At 41.2% G+C, this 23,336-nt stretch overlaps 1 protein-coding gene across 6 annotated transcripts in view; it reads left to right on the forward strand.

The window, feature by feature from the left end:
• PCLO (piccolo presynaptic cytomatrix protein) overlaps nucleotides 1-23,336 on the forward strand; it is a gene marked incomplete at its 5' end in the record, with an annotated part of 247,616 nt that overhangs the window by 57,183 nt on the left and 167,097 nt on the right. For all 6 annotated transcript variants that reach the window (XR_014168472.1, XM_081911645.1, XM_081911646.1 and 3 more), the window contains one exon: nucleotides 11-1,396. Coding sequence is in view for 5 of the 6 variants with exons in the window: in XM_081911645.1 (XP_081767771.1) it covers nucleotides 11-1,396 (1,386 nt within the window). The remainder of the gene's footprint in view (nucleotides 1-10; nucleotides 1,397-23,336) is intronic.

A 23,336-nucleotide genomic window follows, 5' to 3' on the forward strand; every position in this document is an offset into this window, starting at 1 on the left:
TCTCTCACAGATTAAAGAATGGCTTTGTTTAAACTGCCAGATGCAGAGAGCTTTAGGCGGTGATTTGGCTCCAGGTCCTGGCCCTGGACCACAGCCCTCCGCGCCCAAGCAAAAGATGCCTGCTCCGACTGCAGCAAGCAAACCGGTTTCCCAGCCACAGCAATCTACACAGAAGAAAGATGCTCCTCTAAAACCTGATGTTACCCAGTCACCTGAACACAAAAAGCCACCAACACAAATAAAGCAGCCAACCGTGCCCAGTTCTCCTCCTGCAAAACCAAAACTTCCCCCTGCTGAAACTCAGCCAACAGAACCGGCCCCCAAATCTGACCAGGCCAAGCAGCCATTGGTTGAAGACAAACAGAAGCAAGCTAGTACTCAGAAACCCACAAGCGATACTGTGCCTACACCACCATCAGATACCAAACAAGATTCACCTGGCCCGAAAGCTGCACTCGCTCAACAGAAAGTGGCACAGACTCCGAGATCGGAGCCTGCTAAGTCGTCTCAAGACACACCTCCGTCTGGAGATAAAACTGCTCCTCCAGATTCCAAAACGTCATCTCAAGTGTCTCGTCAGAAGTCAGATCCCAAACTCGTTCCTCAGCCTCAACCTGGGTTGGATCCTAAGGCTCAGAAGGTAGGCGAACCAGGTGAGGTGAAAGAAGACCCCAAGAAAAGGCAACCCCAGGCGGCTCCTAAGCCAGACACCAAACAGGCTCCCAAAGGGCAACAAGGCACCACGGGGCCCAAACCCACCCAGGCTCAGCCACAAGCTCAGCAACCTCCCAAAGCCCCAGAGCAATCTAGATTATTCAGTCTTAACATAGGAGGCATCACAGATCCTCCCAAACCACAGCCAACAACCCCTCAAGAAAGAGTCACCGGGAAGCTCTTTGGATTTGGTGCTTCCATTTTCAGCCAGGCTTCCAATTTAATCTCTACAGCAGGCCAGCCCGGAGCTCAACCACAGGGTCCTCCATCTGGGTCCCCCTCAAAGCAGCCGCCTCCTGCAGCACAGCCTCCTGCCCCACAAAAAGATACCCGTCAATCCCAGCCATCTCCCAAAGCAACACCTGTGAAGAAAGAAACAAGGCCTCCTGTGGCAGAAAAACCAGAGCCACCCAAAGCTGAAGGCGGCTCCACTGTTAAGGAAACAGACGCTGGGAAGAAGGCTTTGCCTGCCAAAGACATCAAGCCTCCAGCTGTTGAAGCTAAGCAAAGTGCCGAGGCACCAAAAACGAAGCCTCCTTCGCAGCCAGCGTCTTCTTGTCCTCTCTGTAAAACTGAGCTAAATGTTGGTTCTAAGGATCCTCCCAACTATAATACATGTACTGAATGCCATAACGTCGTGTGCAACCTCTGTGGATTTAACCCAATGCCGCACATAACTGAGGTAGGCAACATTTTATTTTGCATTAATATTTTTTGTGAACCACTGTTTTGTAAGCCTTGAATACGGAAGAACATTTGATCGGTCTTCCTGGGAGTAAGCGCCATTCAGTTCAGTGTAGAATGTTGCCAAGTAGGCATGCACTGTAAGTATATGGGTTTGCTAGCCATTCTTTTTGTGTGTTTGCCTTTTTATATAAAGTTTTTAATATCTATATGCGATTTCACTGTGAAGTTTGAACAGCTTCAAATGTGTAAATGCAGAGGAGAAAATGGCTACGCTTAGGGACTATATTATCTTCTATAATTTGCTCTGTGGATATTTCTGCCAGGCTAGGATGGCAAGAGTGTTTGCCTTAGATTCACTTACTGCAAGACTGGGTGACGGATGCCTGCAGTTTATTTACTTACTTGTCTGATGTCTTTCCAATTTCAGCATAGTGCTTGAAAAAGTGACATGTAGAACAGCTTCCTGTGTTTTCCCCCTTCTTGCATTTTGCATCTTACTTTTCATGTTTGGGAAATGTTGTAGATGGTAAGCAAAATACCGTCTTGTAAAATGAACTTCCTGCTTCCAACTGAGGAAGTTTTTTGTTTTTGTTTTTTAAGAATAAATTCGATACATCTTTCCTAGATTTTGAAGCTAAAAATGACTGGCTATTATTGGTAGAAGCCAATTTTAAAGTCCCCTTTTGGTCTTGCAGCCCCTTAACATTATCCTGTTTTTCTTCTGCTAATTCTGGTTTGATCTCTTTGGCTTTGTTATTGTCCTGGTTTGGGTTGACCATTGAGTATCTGAATATGTTTAATTTAAGTCTTGTGGGATTTGTTTTGCAGAACGTTGGTTGATCTTTGATTACATATGGTTTGGGATGGTTTGTAAAACACCCAAAGACTTTGGCACAGAAGCGTGTGAGCTCTGAGTTAGAAGATACTATGCCTTAAACGGTAGAGCATGTACCCTTTCTTTCATCAGCCAGTTTAGAGCCACTGTACCCATTACCTGGAAGCAAAGAAACAGGAACATCAGCTGACTGCACATCCTTCCGTAAGCCTAAGGCTGGCACATGAGAGAGAACAAAGATGTATTATTCTCACCAGTGAGATGTCATTGTCCATTTGTAGCAGGCAGGGAATCTTTTAAACTTGAAACAACCTCTATGAAGAGAACCAGAAAAAGATTCTGAGCTGATATAAAACACAAATGTTGATTTGCATGTCAGCTCAGAGCCTATTGTTTAATGGCTTCCATAGAAAATAAGAGGTTTTGGTTTCTGATTAACCCAGCCATCTGATTTATATTTACCTTAATGCCAGGTTGTCTAAAAAGTAAACAGCTGACGATTTAATAAATGAGAATTTATAGATTTCAAAGGCCCATAGGGTCATATGTACTCTGATGGATTATCATGAATCTTAGCCAATGTTCTTACCCAATGATTCGCCCAGCGGGGAGGAGCACTGTTTACTAACTCCTTAATTAGCCATCCTGTGGACTTGCAGTGAAGGTAGTTCTATTTTTAGTACACATGGAAGGAGAAAACACAGGAGCTGCAGATGCTCACAAATGAAGCACCACAGCAGTAACCATTTTGTGCAGTGATGCCAATGGAAACCTAAAGAATATTGACTTCGTGTGGTTTATACGTTGATTAATTTCAGTTTGGGGTTTGGAGGGTTGGGTTCCCTGCTGGGAAGATATTTGAACATGCATTCTAGTTGCGGCTGTTGTTGCTGATGACCGTGATGATAAGAATCATATTAGGGGGAAATTGCACAATAAAAACTAAAGGGGAAATCTAACTGTCAGTAGATTACAGGGATAGGAAAAATCTAACTTGCCTGTGACGGATTGGTGAGGAGATGTTTTATTCCTTAAAACAAAACCTAGCTAACAAAATGCCCCACAGACCATGGATGTAGTGCAGGGCGTGATCCAGAGGCGTCAAGGATTAGTTTAAAAGGATGCAATCTCAAGAACCAAATTTGAAATCTGTTGTGGGTTTCATTATTATTATTTTTTAAAGGCAGGTTTTTGTTCAGGCACCACTTCCCCTGCTTGTGACAAGGGACCCTTCCTCAGGCTTCCAGTGCAAGTAAAGAACCCAAGTCATAACTGACGTAAGTTGAGCTGGCACTGCTGTTAGCTGCTGGGTTCATGCTGTTGCCTTTAGGCCACAGAAGAAGCTGGAGTAGAGGCAGTGAGGCTATCATGATCACATATTTATGATTACATATTTATTTAAACCCCGCCTTATTCAGGGCGGCTTACAGGTAAAATGAGAACAGCAAAAACATTGGGGGAAAACTAATAATTAAAAAACAAGTAATCAGTACAATTGTTCATCTCCTTATCTATGATCTATTAAAAACAATCTGATTTTTATTTGCAGGCAGCCCCCCACTTACACGCATCCAGTTTTTGTGTAACCAAGTATCTGTGCATTGTGCTGAACCCAGAAGTGACCTGGAAACATCATAAAGATGTTCCTAAAACATCACTGAAAGCAGTGGCGTAGCGTGGCTTGTCAGCACCCGGGGCAAGGCAAGTAATTTGTGCCCCCTAACCCGTGGATTTGCGCCCCCTAACCCTAACCCCCAGATGTTGCGCCCGGTGCGGCCGACCCCCCCTGCACCCCCCACGCTACGCCCCTGACTGAAAGGGCAGAATGGCGGCGAGGCAGGATGTTTGCAGGCTTTTTCAATGGGTTTCAATTATATGTGATTTTTCTGACTTGTGCAGTGCCTCAGAACATAACCCCCGTGTAAACAGTGTGCAGCCTGTATCCCATCTGCCATGGATGTTTTAGTAGAGATTCCTGCATTGCAGAGGTTTCCTCCCAACTCTAGAATCCTACAATTCTCTGATTCTATGATGTTATATGAACTGTTTTGAAAGGTGCATTCTTGTGCAAGTGTGCTGCTTATTTAGTAATTAGGAACTGGCTGTTCACTTTCAGAAATTTCACTTTCAAATGGGAAAATGTGCTCTCCTCAGAGTGAAAACACAATTTAGTCCAAAACTAATGTGAATTTCAGTGACCTGTGTCACAGGGCCACTTGGATTACAATCAAGCCAAATGAAAGGAAGTTGTCTTTGTTCTGACTTGGATAGGCAGATGGCAAAGTCACAGTGGGCTGCCTTGTTTGCCTTGTGAAATCGTTATAGTGGTGTAGTGGACTTGGAAAGGGGACATCGAGACTTGGTGCTCAGCTGTGAAGCTGGCTTGGTTCCTTTGGGCAACTCATCACCTCCTGGAATTTTGAAGGGAGAGGCGGCTGATTTGGTACAGGCAGACTTGTCTCATTGTGTATAGGAGTTATTTGCCCATCTGAGATCTGCTTTGAGATCTCAGATCGGCAAATGATGAGTGTATTTGAAAGAAGGGAATCTTGGACTTTTGACTTGGAAGAAAAATATTATTAACACCATTTTGTTCTGGCACTGTTACGTAAGAAATATAATCTTTGGAATTGTCTGTGTAGCTCCGCCATCTGTCTGGGGAACACTGTTCTTATTGTTGTGTAGGGGGTAAGGTTTTCCTAAAGACATCCAGTTATTACGGGCTTGAAGTATTATTGAAGTATTATTGGGCTTGAAGGTAAAGGACACCTGACAGTTAAGTCCAGTTGCGAACAACTCTGGGGTTGCGGCGCTCATCTCACTTTACTGGCCGAGGGAGCCGACGTTTGTCTGCAGACAGTTTTTCCAGCTCATGTGGCCAGCATGACTAAGCCACTTCTGTAGAAACCAGAGCAGCACATGGAAACGCCGTTTACTTTCCCACTGGAGCTGTACCTATTTATCTACTTGCACTTTTTGATGTGCTTAAGCTGCTAGGTTGGCAGGAGCTGGGACCAAGCAATGGGAGCTCACCCCGTCGCGGGGATTCGAACTGCCGACCTTCCGAGGCCCTAGGCTCAGTGGTTTAGACCACAGTGCTACCCACGTCCCCTATTGATCAATTCACAGGGTTTTTCTTTTTAAAAAAACAAAAACAACCCTCAAATATACTATTGAAGTACATTGCTTTCTAGTAAAAAAAAAAGTTATGGTAATCATTAATCACATTTTAAAGGTTGAGTTAGATGTGGCTGTTGTATTCTCTAGTCTTTTTAGGTCAGGACTCAGTGCACCATATGCTGGTCTTCTGTTTTAGTTTTGTTTAGTTCCTGGCACTGTGTGTGTCTTTTTAATGCAGCTATTTGTTTGGAATTAATCTAGTTATTGTGCCAAAGGAAAGGATAAACTGAATGTATAAGGCACGTTTAAAGAAATAAATCGGGAAAAAGGATTACAGAATTTAAAAGATTTCCTGGTTCAAATTCCTCTTTGGAATCAGTGAAAATAGTTAAACTGAGACCTGATCTCAAAGATGTAAGCACTCTTATACCATGAAAAGTATTTTTTGCTGCTGGCCCCAATATCGAAGGGAGGAGAATCTCTGTTCAACAAGAATCCCTTCATCTTCATCAGAGCCCTTGCAAACACACAGCTAAGAGCCAAACTGCACATAATTTGTCAGATCTGGGACTGGAATTCCAAGCATATTCTCCTTGTCCTTAAAAGCAGACCAGTAGAGGGAAATGTATTGGAATCATGACTTCTACCTTTTCTCTATGCTGATCCTACAGTGTGAATCATCTTAAAACGCCACCACTGTTACCGGTCACAGAAGGGAAAGCATGCAAGACTTTATGCTTTTCCTTCTCCAGCTAGCAGGGTGTTTGTGTGGATGTATTTCATATTGGAGACTGGGCACAGTATGGAAGTGTTACCCCTCCCTCTGCATCAGTCCCCACTGTTCTCCCCAGTTGGTTTTAGAAGAAGAAAAATATATATTGGAGATGCAATCACAGCTCTCCCACATAACACATAGGCTAAATCACACTGTACGTCTCCCAGCCCACCAGTCTGGCCTGTTTTGTGGAAAGGCGCAATTTCATGCATCTTCTCCCAGTGCGCTGGCCCTGCCTCCACTAAACCACACTTGCCTTACAAGTGACTCACCTGTGCTGCCCCAGTTTTCCCGTATCTGCTAAGTGGTATTGACACCACATCTGGCAAGCCAGCACTGCTCTGTTGTCCACTGGGAGAGCCGCTTCTGACATACATGAAGGAACAGAATGCCTGTATGCTACCTACATGCGCACAGTTCAGCGTGAATAGGCAAACACTAAGTAGTTGATATCCTTTTATATATATAGGAAAGCCAACCAAGTGATTTTCACATGGGGAATCAATAAGTTTTTAGAAAATGAGAGAGAATTCTCTTTGAAAGAGCTCTAGCCTCCACCCAGGACTGTAAATCCCCAAAGTTTAGTTTAGTTTTTTTTGCAAGGAAGCTATGGCAGCTAAATCAGTTTAGGTCTGTAGTGTAGATGCAGCCTTCATTCTCCTTGCCAGTTCTGCTTCAACCTAAAATACTTGCCATGATAAGCTGTCAGCTTCTGAGGGAGATAATGAAAGGACTGTTTAAAAACAAATAGTCATTAAAAGGTGGAAAAAGCAACATCAGATACTTGCAGGTGCTGCAGTATATCTGACAGACATCTCAATCACATGCTCATTAACACTGTAATATGCATTGTCATGAATAATGACAGACAAATTGACTAAAATGCAGACTGCCTGAAGGACCATCTTCTATGTATGGAAAACAAATACAGCTTCAGATAAATGATAACACAATCTGACATGAAGATAAAGCTGAATCTGACAATTCCTATGTTTAATGAAGTCAAAGGGGGCTGCATGTTTATTGAATTAGACAGAACAATGGTGTCAAAAGAATACCCTGCAGAAAACCAGTGTCGTACTACTGTTTAAGCAGAAGACTGAGTGCTGTTGTGTCCCTGCTTAGGGTCAAACTAAGGGCCAGACCAGATGCTTTAGCCTGCGTGGCCTATCTCATGCAGGGGAGCGAGCGCATGCAGTTCCTGCCTGTCCCCTCAACGCACCAGCTCCGCATTAAAAAGTAAGGGTACCCCTGACCATTAGGTCCAGTCGCGGATGACTCTGGGGTTGCGTGCTCATCTCACGCTATAGGCTGAGGGAGCCGGTGTTTGTCTGCAGACAGCTTCTGGGTCTTTAAAGCCCTATACGGCCTAGGACCCTCGTACCTACGGGACCACCTCTCCTGGTATGTCCCACAGAGAAATTTACGGTCTGCAAATGAAAACATCCTGAAGATCCCAGGCCACAGAGAGGTTAGGCTGGCCTCAACTAGAGCCAGGGCTTTCTCGGCCGCGGCTCCAATCTGGTGGAACGCTCTGTCACAAGAGACTAGGGCCCTGCGGGACCTGACATCTTTCCGCAGGGCCTGCAAGACAGAGCTGTTCCACCAGGCCTTTGGTCAAGGTGCAGCCTGATCCCCTCCTCTGGCGATCTGCACAGAATTTTGCTTAATGGTTGCCATCAATTTGATTTAAATTTGATTTTAATTAATTTTATAATGAATGTTTTTAGAATGTTGGATTATTTTGATTGTTGTTAGCCGCCCTGAGGCCAGCTTCAGCTGGGGATGGCAGGATATAAATAAAATTTATTATTATTATTATTATTAATTATTATTATTATTATGTGACCAGAATGACTTAAGCCGCTTCTGGCAAACCAGAGTAGTGCATGGAAATGCCGTTTACCTTCCTGCCGGAGCAGTACCTATTCATCTCCTTGCCCTTTTTGGCGTGCTTTCAAACTGCTAGGTGGGCAGGAGCTGGGATCAAACAATGGGAGCTCACCCCCGACATGGGGATTCAAACCGCCAACCTTCCAATCAGCAAGCCCTAGGCTCTGTGGTTTAGACCACAGCGCCACCCGCATCCGCATTACATGTGTTCAATAGCTCTCTGACATGTGTAATGTCACACTTTTTCCTAAATAAGTGCTGTACAAGTCCTAGCGTGAGGAAAACAACAAGTTTACCAATTTGCAGTCCTTCCAAGTAAAAATGGTACCAGTCACCACTGCTTAAGAGTAGGTTGCATGCTTAAAGCCATGTTCACACATTCACTCGATGGCTCTTGTGAAAGAAAGAGTCTTTGTAGGTTTTAGAAAAACACTGATTTCCTGTCACCCACCACATAATACTTTTCAGAGAAGTCCATTTATATATTCATTCATCAAGTGTTGAGTGAGCAAGGGCCGAGGGATTAAGGGATACTGGTGTGAACAGATCCTGCTACACCACACATATGGCAGTGGATGTGGTACATGCACCTCATTGACCCATTAGCTGTGCTTTCTCTGTTATTAAAAATCAAGTTAGGATGCCAGACTAGACAACAGTATAGTGATATCCCTTCTTTCCCCTGATTGCAGAGGGAGAAGAGCAAGTGAAACTGAAAGCTTTGATTGGCCCTGTAAGAAAGCTGCCGGTGGCTTTTATATACAGTACTGGAGTCAAAGTGTCCCTTGGATTTCACATTATGTATATATGGACTTCTGTCTGGAAATCATAATGTTGTGTTCCGGCGGGGTGCACCTTTCTTGTTTTGAGGAAGTCAATCTGTTCACATGCTCCCCCGTACCCGGACCACTGAACCAAGTCTGAACTGTGTTTACATAAGATAGCATACAAACATGACTTAGTTGGTGGCTGACAGGTGTTTTTTGTTACACCCTTTAAATCAAATCTAATCAATGCCAGTTTTCCTTTATAAATAGCTTTTCAAATGCCTGCCAGTTTCTTTACAGCTCTTTCAGTCTCTTTGACGAACGTTGTCTCATCTTTTGCACCTAATGACTAGCTTGATTCAGAAATTTGGAAATATGTCCATTTTCTTTTCTCACCACACTTGTTATGCTGCCAGTCTTTCTATCACTCTGTTTACTTCTTAAGGATTGCGCTCTGCTCTGTGTGTTTGTGTTGTTAAAAATATATATATTGAAAAGTAGCAAGGATTTAGGAAACATAATTGCTCTTTCAACCATGCAGTTGATAATTTATGACCAGATGAGTGTATTCCTTCACCTGTTTTCATGGGGGTGCCCAGTATTATTACCAAGTAATGGTAATAATACTTTACCAACATAGAATATAGTGAGAGACAATTCCAAGAGCTCCAGTGCTGAAAATCTAATATACATCTAATCTAATTATAATATAACACTTGTTAAAACAATCCTGTATAACAAAGGGATTCCTTTCTCTGTGTTTGTCAGTGCTTCTGCACTGCACTGTAAAGTAATGTGAAGATAATTGGAATAATATTTGGGAACCTAGCCTCTCACCCCCAATAGGGACACAAACAGAAAGTTCATCTTCCTGTGCTGTGATGACAAATGCTTAGATCATAATCTCTAATTCATTTAGTAGAAAAGGTAACAGAGCATGGCTGGGAAAACAATTGTTTGGAAGTATGGAAGATGCAGTCTAGCATCATCATGTTGGTTAGAGCGTGGTGCTCAAAAGAGCATGGTGCCGATAACCTCAAGGGTGCAGGTTCCATCCCCACATGGGACAGCTGCCTATTCCTGCATTGCAAGGGGTTGGCAACGTGTGGTCCGTGGGCTGGATGCAGCCCACAAAGACTGTTTTACCGGCCCACGAGCTGCCCCTGAACTGAGCTGCCCGCTCGGTAAGTCCCCTGCGCACTGCGCTAAACCGGGGCGGTGCAGGGACTTGCCGAGCAATGCCGGAAATCGCGTCTGCGCATGTTCAGATGCTGAAAATCGCTTCTGTGCAGGCTTGAGTTTTGGCATCTGGGCATGCGCAGAAGCGATTTCTGGTGCCGCAGACATGCGCAGACGCGATTTCCGGCATCACACTGCGCAAGTCCGGCCCACAGACGATCTCTGTGGGAGTGATCTGGCCCACGGCCGGTAAACCTTGCCGACCGCTGCACTACATGACCCTCAGGGTCCCTTCCAGCTCTATAATTCTATGATTCTAAGTGATGTTAACCACACATGTTATTTTTCACATATACAGAATACAGTCATACCTCATGTTACGTCTGTTTCATGTTACGTTCTTTCAGCTTACGTCCCATAGTGACCTGGAAGTACCGGAAAGGGTTACTTCCGGGTTTCGCCGCTCGCGCATGCGCAGAAGTGTGAAATGATGTCACGTGCATGCGCAGAAACAACGAATCGCAACCTGCGTATGCGCAGACACACCGCTACAGGTTGCGCTCTTTTCATGTTGCAAACAGGCCTCCAGAATGGATCCCGATCGCAACCAGAGGTTCCACTGTAAACGTTTTCAGGCTTTTCACAGAGTCATAGTGTGCTGTGGGAACAAGACCAAACCCAAGTTCTTGTCTGAGGATTCCTTTTTAAGAGTCTACGTTCACAAGGGAAGGGTTTGTCTTAGAAGAGGGAGAGGATGGGGTTGCCATGGATATCTCAAAAAGGATATAATGGATCTGGAAATGTTCAGGAAAGGGCAAGCAAAATAATCAAAGGGATGGAGCAACATTTGGGACCTTACAGACAATACAAGGAAGAGATGAGCTTAATCCTTTTCTGCTGATGGTTAAACATGTCATTCCAAGCATTATAATGTTTATTATTATTCTTAGTTTATTGGCCCCTTTTATATAGGCCACTGTTGTGTGTTACAGTTTGTGGCACTTCTGTGGGAAATGCAGTTTGCGTCTTCTGTAGCAGTTGTCTCACAGAGGTTGAATGAGAATGCTCTAAAGAGACAGTTGGGTTTGTCTGCCTGCTGTTGGTTTTCATCACTGGAATTGTGGGTGGTCTTTGAAAGCTACAGTCTACAGGCTGCAATGGGAAAAACAGAGACCTTTCAGCAGATCCATTATAAGGTCAGTACAATACCTCAGAATGTTAGCTGGAAAATATCTGGTAGTTCATTTTTTCCATATCTGTAGCAGCTTGTGGCTAGCCTCTCTCTGTCTTTCAGCCGCTCAGTCTTGCAGTTTCAATAATTTGATCATTCTGAATTACCTTACAAATGTGCAGATTTAAAGATAATATATGTGAAGCACTATTAACACTCATAAGGTGCTATGGAGCTAATGTGGATGCTCAGTCCTGCTTTGAACTTCTTGATCTAGTGATTTGCAGAACTTGTGATGAGGATTTCCACCTGTCAACACACACTTATTTATAGACTTCTTCAACTAATGGATGCTGCTGAATCACGAGGAGAGTGGTTAACCTCCCTCCATTCTATTTTTCTCTGTCTTGGCAGTTTTACTTCATCATCAAATTTTTTAAAAAATGGATTCATATACCCCCTTGCAATTTAATGTTGCAGGAGAGGGCTTCCTCTTTGACACAGTAATCACTATTTAAAAAAAGAAAAAAGAAATCTGTTTGTTGAGTAACTGTCCAAAACTACAGTATCATTTCAAGTGTCTCTGAGTATTAGATATCAAGTTCTCTACATGTTGTTGGCTCTCTTGATTTCAGCCTCAGCAAATCTCAAGCATTACTTGACTCCATCTCCAGAGTTCGTACAGAGGTTTAAGACATGGAATTAGGGAGGCTTGGAAGTGGGGTCAACCAAGGAAAATTTTCTTGGGAAAGACTTCTTCCCAGTGGCGTAGCGTGGGGGGTGCAGGGGGGGCCGGCCGCACCGGGCACAACATCTGGGGGTTAGGGGGCGCAAATCCACGGGTTAGGGGCCGCAAATTACTTGCCTTGCCCCGGGTGCTGACAACCCACGCTACGCCACTGCTTCTTCCCCACTATGGGGCATGTGTAATATATATATTATTATATAATACACACACACATACACACACACACAGAGAGAGAGAGAGAGAGAGAGAGAGAGAGAGAGAGAGAGAGACCATGAAATACTTTTCTCACAACAAACAACAAGGTAATATTATCTAATATTATCAGTATTCACTGATAATATTAGAAACAATAATAAAAATGAAGTAATGAGCTATTTATTTAAAAAAGTCTGTGGTTTTTTTCAGAAAATCCTAAAAAAACCACTTTTGTTTAAAACTAGTATTTAGACCTTGAATGATAATCAGTTAATTGAATTGAATAATAAGTGCCCCTCAAGTAATATGTGCAAATATGTCAAATTCCCAAAAGGATCTCCTGGAGAGATGGTCTCTGCCTTTGGCTCCTGCAGAAAGCAGTGATCCACTGGATATATAAGGGGTGAGAAAATCTTTAAGGGTTCAGGGTCCCTAATTGGCAGCCAGTAGTTTTTGAAGCATTAGTGCGTTAAGCAATACAAAAAATGAGAGAACATGGGGTTATATCATAAATAGAAATTACAACACTAAGATAAATTAGTATAAAATCCAACACTTCAATATTGTAAGTAAGCAAATAAATATATATCACATGATTAAATCTGTCACATGGGAAAAACTTTTATATTTACCAATCTCCAATTCATATCTAATTTGATAAAAGATGTTGTAAAATTACAGTGGAGTGTTCTGCTTAAAGGCAAGGGTGCTATAATTGATAGCTGTGAGTTTAACAATATGTGTGCATTTCTCTGGAGTCAGAGAAGGAAAATGAAACAATGGGGAAGATTTAAACCTTCCTCTATATTGAGAGTTGGAGCAAAGTTGATTCCTTCTCTGAAGCAATGCTAATGGTCCATCTTCTCTGTTAGATCTCTTCTGGAATGGGCTTTTATTTCTGTAATCTGCTGCCTCATCAAGTTAATAGGCCTAATTTCCTTCTGATTTTTAGGAACCAAGTCAAAGACATTTGAAATGCATTGCGCTACTGTTATCATTTTAGATTCTGATTCACATACATTATTCTTTAAGCCATTATTTTACTGTTTTTACCTTGAAGCTATTTGAAAGTTGAGAATACATATGAGAATGAAATGAATAAATATTTATTCATTCTTTCCTCTACTTTTCAAACATACAGCAAAGAGCTGCTGCTGCTGCTGTCATGGTATACAATGAACCTGATATGATTTGGAACAGAAAAATGCAATCTGAGCAAGCATGCCTCAGCAAAATTTGAAATGATTCAATCAGGTTCTTTTATCAGAGTTTATGTACTTGTATAGCTATTGAAGTCTTAGAAAATTCTATTTAGTTTGCTAATTCATCCAGTGACAGCCACACATGTGCTTGTGAAATGAATGCAGGCGGCTTCGCTAACATTTACAGTTAGCTTAAATCGTTCTGCCTGCAAAGCTCCCTTTGCCTTTAACAACTGCACCAGAATCTGATTTTCAACAGGTGAACCTTTTCTGGAAGATTTCCACCTGCTGAATTGCTTGGCACCTAGCTGTTGAAGGAATAGACAACCTGCCAGAAAACATTAGCATCCTTATTTATAGTTTGAGCGTCTTGAAAGGGCCACTTGGAGTCTTCTTCAGCCACTGGGGACTTCCCATTAATCTGATGTCTTCTGAGGTGATTGAGAAATCAGAAACTATGGAAGAAAACTCCACAGCAGAACACTTGCTTTGCACAAAGGAGGTTCTGGGTTCAAAACCGGTGGTGGAGATGAACAAGTGACATTAAAGACTTTTGGCAGAGATCCTGGAGGACAGTTTCTAGTAGAATAGACATTTCTAGACTAGGTGAACAATTAGGCACATTCCTCTGGTCCTATGATAACTGAAAACTTATGCCAGAGTAGTCTCTACATTTAACCTCTTTCTTTGGCTGCACAGTCTTTCTTGTTCACTTTTGGTCAGTTGCTCTTTCCCCCAACTTTCTTATATAAAAAGGTAAAGAGACCCCTGACCATTAGGTCCAGTTGTGACCGACTCTGGGATTGCAGCGCTCATCTCACTTTATTGGCCGAGGGAGCCGGCGTACAGCTTCCAGGTCATGTGGACAGCATGACTAAGCCGCTTCTGGCGAACCAGAGCAGCACATGGAAACGGCGTTTACCTTTCTGCCGGAGCGGTACCTATTTATTACATTTTGCATATTATAATTGCTGGCTGTTCTTGATATTAAACAATACAATACATTTGGCATATAATTTAAAATGTTATTATAATGTTGCTCATTTGGTTAATCGTATTTTAACTGTTTTTTATATTTTTAAACCATCTTAGGAAGGTTTTTGAACTATATGGGGCACAAAGATGTTTTAATCAAATACATTATGGCTCCCCTTTATCACCTACACAGCCCAACAACACAACAACATGAACCCACCGGCAGCATACAATTCAATATGGCTAACGTAACCCAACAACAACACCTCTCACACATGCAAAAATCCCACTGTAGCCAACCAAAGGAATTCAATAATACCTTAGGCCTCATACCCCAACCTCTCTTACCACCAATGAAACATAACAAGCGAATAGAAGGAGTACATACCCAAATGACGTTGACACAAAAACCCCATGCATACACTACGCAAAAGAACATAAGCTTCCCCCCCCCCCTTCTTCCAAACCCTATACAGTCAAACCTCCGTTTTCAAACATCTTGGCTGCCGAACGTTTTGGAAGCCAAATGCCGAAAACCTGAGAGAGAATGCTTCCTTTTTCAAACGTGCCTTGGAAGTTGAACGGCTTTTCATTTTCCCCCCATTGACTTTGCAGCCAGCCCTTTGATCCTCGGTTTTCAATCATTTCAGAAGTCGAACGGACTTCCAGAATGGATTACGTTGGAAAACCAAGGTTCCACTGTACTGCATATAACACCAATGTCTTACAACAAATGTAACTGATCTGTAGAAAACACAACCTGAAGGAAGAGACGATGCATGTGCTTTTGTAAACCAGGAAAATCTTTTATTACATTTTAAGTCCTGCTACCCATGTCTGCTGTGTAGGGACCATCAATACAAGTGCCCAACTTGTTCATTCAGTTTCTTTCACTTGAGTGCCTACCACAGTGCAACTGAATTCTCTCTCTCTCTCTCTCTCTCTCTCTCTCTCTCTCTCTCTCTGTCTCTCTCTGTGTGTGTGTGTGTGTGTGTGTGTGTGTGTGTGTGTGTGTAAGTGTTGTGCTACTATTGTATAGGGGCTTCATCTGCAATCCTTTTAATGTGGGATTCAGTTAAATATTGAGAACATTTTCTTTCTCTTTGCTGGCTGATACAGTGCAGAGAATGTTCAGCCAATGGGAGGGCAGTACGTTTGTCTGTTGCTTTTGCAATCTGGCTCTTTACATTATACCCCAGTACTCTGCCTACCTCCTAGTGTTTTTTGGTTTGAGGTTTTGCAGAAAGATTGGTCTACATGGAATTAGTAAATTATTATTATTTATTAATTTGTATATGGCCCTTCATCCAAAGATCACTGGGTGGTTCACAATGTTAAAAAAAATAATATATAAAATACATAATAAAAAATAAACAACAGCAAACCCGACCAAACCAAACCAAAAACATCCCACCCACAGAAAGGGATACTTGGGGTAAAGCTTGTGTCCTCTAGGCTGGCTTCATCTGTAACATGTTTCCATCAGAAATTAAGAACTATCTCTAACATTTGTAACTAGCAGAAACACTAGGTGCTGGTGTTTCAAGAGCTGAAATCACCCAAGATGAACTCTGTCTCATTTTGTTCTGGCTGTTTATCTATATTATACCACGGACTAATGAACAATTACAGAATTATGCATTGAATGACCAATTCTTGTCACATCAAAGGATTTGAAGCCTGCCAAACTGAGTTAGGATGGAAAATGTAGCCACCAAATTTTTATGTGAAATGTAAGTTGCTGACTAATGCAAGTGGGTATCGTAAGATGTTTTCACACATTGCAGCTTGAAAGGTCAGTAATCAGAATGAAACTGCAAATGAGGCCTCTCCCAGGACATTATTACTGTACTAATGGGCTAATAAAGGCCTGTGTTAGAACTGAGATGAAGTTACTGAAAGAAAAGCAGTTACTAAAACACACTATTCATGAGAAACCACACATTAGAGCTGAGATGTATTATCTTCTTTACTGGGGGAAAGTAAATTGAGAAAATTAGTTGCTGTAGAGATGTAGGAGAACTGGATACTTGGCTTCAACCATTGCTCATTGGACTTTTCAGATGGACTCTGGATAAATTGTAAGTTAAGCTTGAGTGCATATATACAAACTTCTCTCTCTCTTTGTGAGGTGTCTTAAATCCTGATCTTGTGAGATTTTCTAATATTTGCTATACCCCATCAGAACTAGTGTTGGAATCAAATGCTTTTCTTTTTTGAAAAGAAAAAGTGAGTCAGCTTTTGAAATTCTAGGACTCATGACTGATAAAAGTGTGCCACCCTATGTTACATTTTCTGTCATCAGACACAGTTCTGGGTAAATTACATGGACTTTGGAGGTTAAAGAAGGAAGATATGCCCCCCCAAAAAACTTTGAAAAGGAATAGTGACCTTTCAGAGACTTTTGGAATAACAAATTAACATGAAATAGTGATTTTTTTAAAAATGTAATTGAAAAGAAGAAAGACAGTAGAGTATTCTTTTCTGATTGCTTTGTCTATGTTTTGTTTTGCACCGTCTTGTTAGTTGTTCGTCATGTCAGGTATTCGTTTAAATATTGATTTGACTGATTGTATTTCATTGTCGCTTTCCATTCAGATGAGTCCCAGAGCTGCTTACAAATTAAACAACAGCAACAGCAACATAGTTACATCACGATTTACATAATACACTTAACACGTCATCAATAAAACCAGTATACTTCACCACAATTGATCATACGAACAAAAGCAGAATCTAAAAAGCAGGCAGAACATTATTCCATTCTTCCTCGTAGCTCAGTTATCGTTCTCTCTGAACAATCCTTCAAAATCCACAGCCAGCATACAAGAAGACCCTGATCCATTCCATTCCAGTGGTCAACCCATAAATCACTGCTTTTTGTTAGAGGTTTATATATATTTCAGCCAGAATTTATAAGGAATGCATACAATCCTGCTGAATCTCAGTTAACAGCATCAAGTGCTTTACCTTCCAAAGGAGTTGCTCTCTTACCTTGTTACAGCAAAAACAAGAGTCTTGTGGTAGCTTAAAATTATTTCGTGGAAGATCTGCACATTGGCCATTCACATCATCAGTAACTGGTGACCACACAATCATCTTAGGTTTGCTTTGTTAATTAATTCCTGTACTTGGAGAAGAAACCATTTCTTGATTCGGGCCTAAACCATCAGACCTCCTGAGAAGGACTCATTCTGCAGTTTTTCACTGGAGTTTTCTTTTTAAAGTCGGTTGCTGAAGAATAGCAACTTTTAAAAACATAGTACTTCTATTTTTGGTACTAAATATCTAGGCAAAGGTTTATTTTAATATGTACCGTACTTCTTTTCAGCTCAACTATGTACAAAAGGGTTTTTGCAAAGTATCAAGTTGACATCCCCTATCAAGGATGGTAATTCTGGTAATAGTTAGCAGCTAAAAACGTAAGAAATGTTGATGCTCTGATGCCCCTAACCCTAATCTATTACTCTCTAGAGAAGCTTGCACATTTTTCTATACAGAAATCTTACAGTTTCTGTCAACAGCTTTCTCCCCTCTCCATTGCAATTGTTCTAGAGCTTCTTCCCACACACTGACAACAGCCTGTTCCTCCTACAAACCTGTTCTTTTCAGAGCTACCACCTACCCCCCCACCCCTTATATTATTATTTTTCTACTGTAGTTGGAATGCAGCTAATTTCTGTGATAACTGCATTGCAAAACATAGGCTGAGTAAAATATACACTGAAATAGCAGTTGCTGCCACTCTTTTGTCCTTCATGGTGAGACTGGATTGCTCCCATCTGGATTGCTCCCATCTTGGCAGTTGAATTGGCAGATGTATTTACCAGCAATTCCAACACAGCCTTACTCCCAACCCTATGCCTCTGGCAGCCTGTCTGCCATAAATATGTACAGATAACACACACACACAGTCCATAGATGAATGTAACCAATTAATTCTTTAGCCTCCCATTTTAAACATGGAAAATTGATTTAAAGAAGATGCAAAACTGCTACAGGGGAGAAGGAATGCAAGTGATGTTGGAGTAGCTTCCTCACCAATTGGGCTTATTGGAAGGCTAGAACGATGTTTCCCAAACTTAAAATACTGTAATCGTGTACCCCTTTTGAGAGTTTAGTCTTCTTCCTGGGCGAAGATAATTTGGGGGTAAAATTAAAACTAGTGCTTCAAATTCTGGTAGTATTAACAGCTGTTATATTTTGCCAGGTTTTAATTAGTAGATACCAATTAGTAGATAGGAACCAATTTACTCCTCTGCTGTGACAGTGAGTATATTAATTGCCTTTTGGAGCTTTTCCTGTGACATGTGACATCAGAAACAAATTGCTGGGGAAGAGTTCTGTGTAACTCAAAAGGTTTTCAATCTCCTTTAGTGATGATCCAACCATTTTAACCTTCTTGGTACCTTCTTCCTCCATTTCTGGAATGTATGGAACTAACCGTCTAAAAGAGTTATTACAATGGATGACAATATGACAATATTTCTAGCTGCATTTCTTTCTTGGCATCGGCCCTGAGAACAGAGTATATGTTAGTGGTATCTTTGAAGGCAATTACTACAGAAAATGTTAATTGGCAAAATATTTTGATGGGGCACAAATCTCATAGTTACAGTGCAGCATAGGAGGAAATGTCCCAAAGGGTTTTCCAGGTGTTTACTGCCCGGGAGTGCTGCTCAGCAGGTATGCATCTTATTAAAATTTCATAACATTTCATGACCTTTCTTGGTACATGGCTCATGAATCTGATACAATAACTTGCAGCATGAGGCTTGATTTGAATGATCCCAGAGAAATAATATTTCCAGTGATACCGTAACTGACAGAGAAGGAGCAAGATGGATCTTTTATATGAAATGTATGGAGTGTTTATAATAGGAATAATAGTGAACGAATAACATCTAGCAACAAAGGCAAAGAGAAAAACAACAACAAATTCATCAACATGGTTCTGCTGCTCAGAATATTGTATCTGCAGTTATGAACCGTGCCCAGAACAAGACAGTGTTCAAAAGAAATAGTCAACTTGGTCCCCCCCCCCCCGTTGTTGGGCTACAACTTCCATCATTTGCTATGCTGGAAGGCACAATATTGGCTACTCCTAGAGTAGAGATGCTGTTGCCCTACAAAGGGGGGATCTTGTTTCGCTGGTTCTTCAAGCCAAAGGAAGACAAACAGTGTGTGGAAAGAACTGTAATCCTGAACACACTGATCAGTGACTAAACTTCAGCAACCTCAATGGAAATTATTTCTTTTTTTTATAATGATATTTATTAAATCTTTACAAATACGAAGAAGTTACAGAATTAAAAAAGGAGGAAATAAAAATAGAAAAAGATGCAAAAATACATAGAAAAAATACAAAATACAAGAAAAATAAAAAACAATTAAAAACAAATCAATCTTTTCATATCTTATATTTCATTTATTTATTTCCCTGACCTCCTCACACCTCCCTTTTTTGTATTCCAGTTCACATGGTTAATTCAGCAAATCCTTTCCCTCTTTGTTTTTATCTTAATTCTATGTCTTGACATATTATAGCCTTATATTTTCATCTGATTATCAATCCATTTTTACATATTCTTTTTAACCTTATTGGTAAAGCCACTTCATTTCAATCCAACATCATTTTAGCATTCATTAATTTTACACTGTTTCTGCAAATAGTCTTTAAATTTCTTCCAATCTTCTTCCACCAACTCTTCTCCCTGGTCTCGGATTCTGCCAGTCATTTCCGCCAGCTCAATGGAAATTATTTCAGAGTAAACATGTATAGGATTGTGCCGTGGATATTTTACTATATTACCATTTTTAGTTTTAACCAGCCTTTCCCAATCAGGTGTCTTCCAGATGTTTTTGACTACAGCTCCAATCTCAACTGACCATTTGCTGATTGGGAATGATGGGAGCTGTAGCTGGGAAATGAAGTGTTAGTCTTTAGCAAGGTGCCATAATACATTGCTGTTTTGTCACAGCAGAGGGAAGAGGTAACAGGGACGATTTAAAGCTTGAATATGAAGAACATGACACAGATCTAGCCTGATTTTGCATTTGAGGAAAGAATGACGTGCCAATTATTTTTTAGTTTCTTTTTTTAAAAATAATATTTATTAAAGTTTCAAAGAAATTACAAAAATAGAAAGAAGAAAAGAGAAGAGAAAAAAGACAAAAAATACAAAATACAAAAAATAAAAAACAACTAAAAACAAATCAGTCTTTCCATGTCTTGTCTTTCATTTGCTTATTTCCCTGACCTCCTCACACCTCCCTTTTTTGTATTCTAGTTCAGTAGTTGTTTCAGCAAGTCCTTACCCTTTTTGCTTTTATCTTGATATTTTATCTTAATATATTGTAACTTTACATTTTCACCTGTTGACAATCCATTTTTACATACCCCTTTATAACATTATTGCTAAAACCACATAACTTCACGCCAGCATCCCTCTAACATTCCTTAATTTTACAGTGTTTCTGTAAATAGTCTTTAAATTTCTTCCAATCTTCTTCTACTGACTCTTCTCCCTGGTCTCGGATTCTGCCAGTCATTTCCGCCAGTTCCATGTAGTCCATCAACTTCATCTGCCATTTTTCCCGGGTGGGTAGATCTTGTGTCTTCCAATACTTTGTGATGAGTATTTTTTAGTTTCAGTTTATTTTTTAGTTTCAGTTTACCTTCATTTACAGAGATCTGGTGAAAAATAAAAATGTCAGAATGCTCATTTTCATCAGTGATCAATATGTTATGGGATATCTCACTGTGTGCAACAATATGACAAGGGGGTGGGCAACCCACCCGTTGTGCTTTGGATCTTGGAAGGCAGATATATTTTACTAATCGCCCTTGATTCAGCCTGCATCACTTGACTAGTATGTGTGGGATCACACTCTAAGCATTTGCAAATTTGTGTTGAGGCAGAAAGAACAGATTTATTTCTCTGCTGTGAGCAATGCTAATAGCTCTGATTGCGGAAGACTAAATTCACTGTGAGTAACATGTGCACATGACAGGATCGAGGCACAAGGCTTGATGGGGGGAGTTTATTCTCCCCTTTTGTCTCTTTAGTTTGGTTTTCAAATTTTAACATCCTATATAAGAAAACCATTATTTTTACTATATCTGTATTACCCCGCCCTGATATCTGTTTCCTAGGTGGCTCACAATGTTAAAAGAATAAACACTCTATCATTTTAAAGCAACACAAAATGTTGTTTCTGGCAGAGAAAAGCCTAAAATGCAAATCATAAATTGATATGCCTGGGCATATCAAAAAAAATTGTAAAAAAAAGTTGTACAAAAAATACACAAGTTGTTTTAGAAACCTTTTTACTGTTGGGAGGCCTTTGGGTCATCTTTGCTGGCACAAGGCAACAGATAAAATAACAAGACTTTGGGCTAGATCAGTGGTTTTCAGCTGATGGGTCATGACCTCACAGCTCCCATTGGGACTATTGCTGTTTTCTTTTTGTTTAAAGGGTTTGAGAGGAGACGAGAAATATGAAAAATATAATACATCACGCTGCATACTTGAACACGTTCACCAGTTGGTTTCGGGGTGCAGGGTTATCATTTCTTGTTCTCTCCACTTTTCTCTCTCAGAAGCTATGTACCTGGAGGCAGAATTTTAAAAATACAGTAACGGAGTGCTCTAACTTGATATTTATTAGTCACTTTTTTTACAAAAGTGACCCAGAGTGACTTAGAAACACGCTACAACCAAGTGCAAAAAACCCCGATAAAACGCTTTAAAAACCCTTAAACAGTTTATTATTATTCAGTTACAAAAGGAAATTTACTCTCTCTCTCTCTCTCTTTTAGCATACTGCTGTTGATCTTGTTCTTTTCTTTTTTTGGGGGGAACTGTTGGACTTTTGTTTTTACGTTTTGCAAGATGGCCAGGGGATTTCCCCCTAAGATCTCAAGCTAGAAAACAAATGTTCTGATCTAAATTCTGCTCAGATGTTTGCTGTGATCCCTCTTCAAAAAAGAAATGTACAAACAGTCTTGAACACAGATGGCTGCGGCTTTCACAGATGGTGACTGCCTTGAGCTGACGTTAAGAATTTGAGCCACTTGGCTGATGACTCTGCTCTTACTTGTCTGACTAGCCCAAACCACTTATGGAGTTGCAGAAAACCATATCTATGCACACAACATGCTTGACCACACACATACAGGGTGTAGGGAACCTGTGGGGAAATATATGTGGCTCATTTTGCAGGAATACAGAAGGGACATTTTCTCCTTTGGAATACAGATAATAAAGAGTATAATGAAATTCAGTTTTTTGTCCATTAGTGAGTGGAACAGAATGACTTACAACAGACAATTGGAGGGAGATTGAATGCACATTCAGACCACATCTAACCTATCTGGAACTCTGTGTACTTGTGCTAAAATAAATAAATAAATAAATAAATAAATAAATAATAAAATTCAGTACCAAGGAAGATACTATGCCAAGAGAATCTGAATTCTATCCTCTGTGTGGATTTATATTTTCTTGTTTTATTTTTTTTTTCCTTTGCCAGTCATGGAAAGGGACAGAGTACTATGAAGGGCACTGAGGAAGTCCTGATGACGATGACTGAAATTATACTCCTCAGACTTTTGAGATTGTAGCGTACCTTTGGAGCCATAAGGCCCCAACACTGCTTTTTTTCTACAATGAAAGCAGAGATAGAAAGAGAGCAGCCTATACCATATTCAGCAGCGTGCTCACCTAGCCCTGGGGTTTCTACTGCTGACATGCCATTCAGATCCCAACAAGGCGCACTTGCAGAACTAGCACAGTCTGTGCCACCATCACAAATGATTTTGCCCAGTGTACAGTACTTGGCACTGGAGGAAGAATGGGGGCAGGGGGAGCGCACCACCCCCAGCACCATCAGGGAGGGGGTACAATTGCGGCCACCCCCTGACATGCGGCACGCACCCCCCACCACACCAGGCGCCATGCCACACCCCCAGGATGCACACCATGCCCCCTGGATGCGCGCCAGCCACGCCCATGCCTGCTCTCCGCCCCCGGTGCTGGAGCATGCAGCTTTGGCACTGGTACTTGGGGCTGT

Source organism: Podarcis melisellensis (assembly GCF_964234715.1).
Source record: "Podarcis melisellensis genome assembly, chromosome: 5".
NCBI classification, from domain to species: Eukaryota; Metazoa; Chordata; class Lepidosauria; order Squamata; family Lacertidae; genus Podarcis; species Podarcis melisellensis.